Source organism: Echinococcus granulosus (assembly GCF_000524195.1).
Source record: "Echinococcus granulosus chromosome Unknown EG_S00275, whole genome shotgun sequence".
NCBI lineage: Eukaryota > Metazoa > Platyhelminthes > Cestoda > Cyclophyllidea > Taeniidae > Echinococcus > Echinococcus granulosus.
Genome location: NW_020170655.1, coordinates 15,954 through 22,588, shown reverse-complemented (window position 1 = coordinate 22,588; position 6,635 = coordinate 15,954). Strand labels below are relative to the sequence as shown.

At 39.3% G+C, this 6,635-nt stretch overlaps 3 protein-coding genes across 3 annotated transcripts in view; 2 read left to right on the top strand and 1 right to left on the bottom strand. All coding sequences in view use genetic code 11, as the record gives it.

Annotated features, from left to right (window-relative positions):
• Positions 1 to 1,011: 1,011 nt before the first annotated feature.
• On the top strand, positions 1,012 to 1,683 carry EGR_10815 (hypothetical protein; the record flags this gene model as incomplete). The annotated part of the gene is made up of 2 exons (XM_024500064.1): positions 1,012 to 1,100; positions 1,620 to 1,683. 2 exons carry the CDS (start codon positions 1,012 to 1,014, stop codon positions 1,681 to 1,683), a joined length of 153 nt encoding a protein of 50 aa, XP_024345523.1.
• A 97-nt stretch (positions 1,684 to 1,780) lies between these two features.
• On the top strand, positions 1,781 to 3,752 carry EGR_10814 (hypothetical protein; the record flags this gene model as incomplete). Its single annotated transcript, XM_024500063.1, has 3 exons — positions 1,781 to 1,915; positions 2,729 to 2,857; positions 3,636 to 3,752. The coding sequence occupies 3 exons, from the start codon at positions 1,781 to 1,783 to the stop codon at positions 3,750 to 3,752; spliced, it is 381 nt and encodes a 126-aa protein (XP_024345522.1).
• A 235-nt stretch (positions 3,753 to 3,987) lies between these two features.
• The window catches only part of EGR_10813 (hypothetical protein), a gene marked incomplete at both ends in the record, with an annotated part of 3,411 nt that continues 763 nt past the window's right edge, over positions 3,988 to 6,635 (bottom strand). The window contains 4 exons of the mRNA XM_024500062.1: positions 3,988 to 4,110; positions 4,164 to 4,260; positions 4,368 to 4,488; positions 6,060 to 6,296. Coding sequence (XP_024345521.1) covers positions 3,988 to 4,110; positions 4,164 to 4,260; positions 4,368 to 4,488; positions 6,060 to 6,296 — 578 coding nt within the window. The remainder of the gene's footprint in view (positions 4,111 to 4,163; positions 4,261 to 4,367; positions 4,489 to 6,059; positions 6,297 to 6,635) is intronic.

Here is a 6,635-nt window from a genome sequence, read left to right as displayed (position 1 = left end):
GAAAATGTGTGCTTTAATTAAAAGAAATTGGAATTTCCATCCCCTTGCCTTTAAACTTGGGAAGATCAAATTTCCCAGCATACTTACACAAATTAAACGAAAGCACTAATTTGTCGGGCACCGGTGAAGCTGCCGACAGATTATTTGCTCATACGTCCATCCCCTCTATCAATTCCATTTTTACCACAATTGCAATGGACACGCAAATTCACTTGGCTGTATCATCAAAATGATCACAAAGTTATTGTGTCAATATGCGATGAAGCACAACATTTATTGTGTCGTATCCCTGTTGATCGTATCATGATACACGGGAGTGAATGGTGTCAACTACACAAAGACGTCTGTGCTCAAGATGACACAGTTGAGGAAAGTGCATTCAGTGAGTGAGCTGGGTGTTGGGCTACACCGAATAAGGTGAGTGCTATGGAACATTGATACATCCATGCACCAATGGTGCACCAATAAACATGTTTTAAGAAACAATACCAGTCTAGTAATAGACTTCTAAAGTGATAAACATGATAATTTTCTTTCAGAAAGCAATTCTCTTTGCATCATCCAAATACGGTTGTGGATACTTGCAAGATGTATTTGAAATGATCAAGTCAAAGGCAGCCTTACTTGCCACATGCTGAAGATCAGAGCAGTAGATTATGCTGGTTGCCAAGATTCCGTCGCATAATTCAGGAACCGTAAATATTAAGCAGACAGTCGCAGGAAGCTTCAATAAAACAGGAAAACCGATTAAAAGATTCCAACAGGTGCATTTAGGAAATGTGAATTGAGCGGCAGTCTAGACTATCACTGCGATCGCCGATCCATCTGATGGGGCGCCTAGACAATGGCATATCAACTCAAAAAAATTCATAATTTATTAGTATTCTGTTATTCCACTATTTATTCAGTAGTATACTAGCAGTATATCGATACATATGCAATATATTGTGTTAGCGTTGGTCAAGTCAAAAAAATATCACCTTGACAATTACATTGTCGTTAAATAACGAAATGATTAACATCGAATGTGATGTTGAAGCGCATTTTGAAGGCAGTATGGTCTTTGTGCAGGATCGACGCGGCTCATTGAGACCGCCAAGGTAAGTGAAATCCCTAGCACTCGTCATAAAACCACTTGATTTGTTTGCAAGCATGAAGAGGAATAGTGAGTTTGGCTGTGGCAACACGACCACGCATAAGAATTAGGAATATGCATTTGCTTAACTTTCTGCTTTTGCACAACAGGGGGTGATAAATGCAAGCACTTCCCAAAGCGTATAGCAGGATATCCATGAGAAGTTTACGAATAGCTGATAGAAAATCATATTCCTCCAGAATTAATTTTAATAGATTTGCACCTGGATTCGTGCGACTCATCATGTCGTAGTCATGTACGTGCATTTATTGCTCCCCCCACCGCAGGCATACTGGGGCACATCAGAGAAGTGGTACCAGTATTTCAACTCATGGCTCAAAAAATGCCTCAAATGTGAACTTAAGTTTACACTTGCATGATAAAGTTATACTGGCTAATTAGATTTTTACTCCAGTTATGAGATGGGTGGATACAATTATCGCAACAGTAGGTTATTTTGAAAACAAATACGATTTTTATGTAGTGCAATGAGCGGTTTGACCCATGCATTACTGCAAGCTATCGTCACCGGTGGAAATAGCAGTTAATTCATTGCGATTGTTGACGCTGACAATGACATCCGCCTTGGCGTTTGCATCGTCTCTTCGGCTCTATCCACATCATGATGCGCAAATCACGAGAGTGATGATGGAGGACGGCAAGTACGAATGCTTAGCTAAAGGTACAGTAGCACGTGCATCACGTGGAACAAATGGAGGTGGTGAGTACTGCATAAAAGGCGACACAACTCGGCACACAAGTCAGTATCACCTAAAGCAAGTAGACCGCATAGGAAAGGGGATTCGGGTGTTGGACAAGCCCGTATGCGTTGAAGCTGGTAACTGTGAGTGAGCGTAAACACAGGTAGCAATATGTGAAGCCATGTGCTTGGTCGACTGTGCTGGTGCCCTCATGTCACGCGGACTCAAAGTCATGACATAGATTAACTATTTTGATTATTGTGCGCACCAACTTTTAGAATCCATTTTCATCGCACTGACTATTCCTTTTTTAAGGTCAGGTACGAAACTATATAAATCAACAGACATAATATCTAGAAATTTAAGGCACTGGCATTTGCCTGCCTTACGGATATCCTTACAACTGACTTTCGGCAGGAACACCTAATCTCAAAAACACCCATTGCTGCTCACCACAATCGGGTGAATGATAGGTACGTTTGTGTGTTTGCATGATTATTAATTAAGGCAATCTCTCTTTACAAAGTTAGCCCCAAATTATCTTCATGTTTATGTATCATTCTCACTAGTTATCTACATTCAGGCAGTGCTCTATCATGACAGTGCATCATTAAGGCAATAGGCAGTATAGTAAAGGGCTTTAGCATCAACTGCCTCGTTAGAAACAGGGATCTAATTGCTTTGGACTCGGTCTAGCAGTGGTAGACGACATTTCTAAGTTCTAATCCTTACATAGTCTATAACAAGGAACAAATTTGCCTGTATTATCTGTTTACGCGTTTAATAAGCTGCTATTGTGTCTGTCTCATTCTGCCTGCTTACCTGATAGTTGGATTCCTTAATCCTCATCAGTACATATACGTTATTTCATGTCATTTTCATTAGGTAAAAGAATATGAATAGGGAATCACGTAGAATTTCAGCCGATCAAGTAAAATCTGATTATATTTCTTGGCAGAATTTAAGCTTGTTTGGTTTACATCCACAATTCTTTCTGCCTCAGTTGTATGACACTTCGCACGTAATCTCAAACGTTGTTCCTTTTGCCAGCTAATGGCGTTTTTCACTTTTGGTACATATGACTAGTTCCCCTCAACTTTTAAGCTAGACTTAATATGCCTGTATATGTACATTGCGGTAGATTTGACTGTGCAGGACTTTTTTTGCCGGAATCATGGAAAATGACTGAGCTCATTCATTTACCCTACTATAGTCCAACAGGGTGCTAATCTTTGATGCCTCCATGCGGAGCAGCAATGAGTAAAATTTATTTATTAACAGGTGACTATTCCTGGGTGAATGTGGGTTCAGTACCGCCATACCAAGCTTAGCCTGCATCTCGACAGGATATGAAGGCAGCAAAAGGTGAAGTACAAGAGTGCACGGCTGAGCTTTATCAAATTAACGTTTTGAAGGCTGATACAATAAAATGGGATTGCAATGGCTTGTTCCTAAAAAAGGGTTTTAGTTGGAATGTAATGTGCTATCAGTTAAGGTGCAAACTCATCAGTGAGCCTGTAACGGAGGAACAACTGAATTATGAGGTCAGCGTTCCATTTTTTATTTTCAGTCTTCTTAAACCTTATTCCTCTAGGGTTCATTACATACCTCAATTTAGGCGCCAAAGGCTTTTGTGCCAGTTCATAAAGACCCCTTAGGGAGCCATAAAAATTCATTATTCTTAGAATAGCAGCTCCTGCTTCGCTTCCGTGCGTAGTTAGATCTGGAGTAGGTATTGTCATCAATAAAGAGTTGATTATCACCTGCAGAGAAGACTTTTATGCGTCTTCTCTTAAAAGAGCAAAAAAATAAGCATATTTGTAAATCTATTTTGTTCTAATGAAAAACTACCGACAGAAGCCGACATTTGCAAAGGAATCGCAAATAATGGTATCTCACTACCTAAAATTCCATAGTTCAATCACCAAACCAAGTGGAAGAATTTAGCTGGTGGCATTGACAGTATAACGTTAAGGCTAGCTAGTCTATGAATCCCAACACCTGCAATCATTCCGTTGCTCATCCACACAACCTAATATTAAATGCGGGTGATTTGTTGTCAAATGCATGGTGAATTTACCTTATTACTTATTTAGGAATTCCAAGTTGTTCTTTCGGAGCCACTTCGGACACCACTTCTGGGTACTGGGATTAGTGTAATGGATTGCCACTTTGGGAATTATAAATATTATTCTGATATGGAAACGCAATTGGTTTGCTGATTTGGAGCTTTTTGATTAATGAACTTGGCCACAAAGAAGTGGATGGTGTGAACTGGGGCTAGTTTGTGCGAAAAAACGTTCTAGAGACTACTCGAAAGTTCTTACCGTTTTTACACAAGGAGAAACTTTTCTGATGAACACTTCAGATTGTATATGCATTAGGCACAACTCGAAATCAGCAAATATTATTTTTTTTGAAGTGCTTCAAACCCTTAACAGGAATGATCAACAAAGACATGTTTTGCTTCGTAGATGTGTGAGTGGTAGAGGCGGTGTATGGATTATTATTTTATAAAAGCTATTAACTACAATGAAGACGCATCAGCTTTAGAAACAGACGTCTCTCCATCCTTTTTTACATTTTTTAAGCTGCTATCTTCTCTGTAGCCAGACAAGCTATACGTCCTGCCTCGCCCATTGCAATCATTTTCTGCATGGATAAATGAAGGATTTGACCGTTATGTTGGCAGATAAATGAAAGCATGAAGTTCTGCAGCCAAGTTGCTTCTCAAGGGGTAGAAAAGGATTGCAAGCCGAGTCTCAAACAGCTACGAGTGCAATCTCGGCGACTCACCGCATAATATTCTTGGTAGAGGAAGCCTTAGCTAAAGATCCAATGAGCACCAGGATGAAGGTTATCGGGCTCGTTCCATTGCCTCTTTTATTTTCCACAAATTACCTTTCCATCCCTAAAGATAAATTATCATCAATATACCCCACGTGTTGCCTATACAAACGACGAGTGAAGTGATGCCATATCAAGCATTCGTAAGTGATCGTCCACATATACTAGTAAGGAAGTCGATTACGCATCCCCTATCACTCAAAACCATATCTACGTATCAATACTATCCAACATAACATAACAGCAATTACTCGATACAGACAGACGATCCACATTCTCCCTCTTCCAAAGGTTCTTCGAAAGTTAGAAGATCCTCTTCTCTGCCAAGTCCAATTAACGAAGACTGCGCTTTAGAACAGACTTCGTCGACAAGCTTAACGAAATTGCTAAAAGATCCCACTTCTAACAGCGGAGAGTCGAATGCGATCAGCGAAAATTCATGGCAACTGATCACATTCGGTGATTCCCCACGTTCAACACAGATATATTCGTCAAATGCAGAACACGACTTTTAACCCGTGGAAACACCATATTCCTTATGTGCAGACCATTATGGTTAAAAGAAATGGTAAATAACACAATCAATACTTGTCAATTGCCTGCATCCTTCAAATAACGAATTTGATAAAAAAACCCTTGCTGCACACCAGAAGTTCAAACCGTACCTATTGGAACGAAACTTTACCCAATGCGCGGTGGCACTTGGATAAAACTTAATATTGTAGTCAAACAACCAGAAACATGCCAAAAAATTTAAGTAATTGTAAAAAAATGTTCTGAAAGCCACTTTTACAATTTTGATAATGCAACACCTGTACGAATTGCGGGTACTACAGTTAAATATTCGAGTAAAATCCGATGTATTGTAAATCAGTAAAATTAATTTACTTGCGTATTGTTTAAGTTTTAGCACATTAGTTCTAAATATTTAGCCTGTATCTATCTATGACGCAAAAAATTGATGTCTATCTCCCCCCTTCATATCCTTTCACTCACGTATGCGTTTATATGCTTTTTCTGTCTGCCTATAATCGTTGTGTACGATAATGCTTTTTATTGAAAAGATTTGCACTTTGAATTACCCTGCGTCAAACAAGAAGTGGCAGATTTCCCGCCAAATAACGGTAATCTAAATGTCAATAATGCATTTGTGGATCAGTGAATCTGGCACAATCAGCAGAGTAGACTTATTTACTCGCAAATTGTGTGTGCCTAGGCCTGTCTACTTGCTTTACATGTTCTTGCTTCCATCTAACCAGACTGACTACACGATGCTGTCGAATAGGAAATGCAGTGGTGTTTTCGCTGATCATGCTGTTGGGACGATAGCTTTCGTCTAAAGATGAGTAGTTTGGGCCGCGATCACAATTCTTCACCTTTTGCAGGATGTGTACGACCGCCCAGCTTTTTGAGAGGGAAAATACGACAGAAGGAAATATAAACGACTGGCAAATAAATAATACTTGAATTAGAAGTGTTAATTGAGTCTGATTTTTGGATACTTTTAATAAACGCATTTAAATAAATAAAGTGAAATAGTACTTCGTTACTTAAGGCACGTCCACATTTTGTTTCATGTTTTTGCCAATTCTCTTTACCACAAAATGCTTTAACTATTGGTTAGTTACCACATATTATTTTGCCAAAATTAAGGGCATCGCCTCTCCTTTTATAATGCAAAATGTCTTTTGTTAGGTCAAAAGCGAATCCTAACGATTAAAGTCCTCCTGTCCAATGACCACAAATTTCGTTAGGAGAGAACAGCAGAAATTCAAGGGTGTGTCAGAAGATTTGAACGAGAGGTGTACACTAATGTCAGATACTAAATGATCTCAATTCTCTCCTATCACCTTCATCCGTAAATTCTACGGGTTCAAGCTTCGCTTCTGCAGCATTATATTCAGCAGAAGATAAGAAACAGTCATCGTGCAGCAAATGCGGGGATTCCAGAG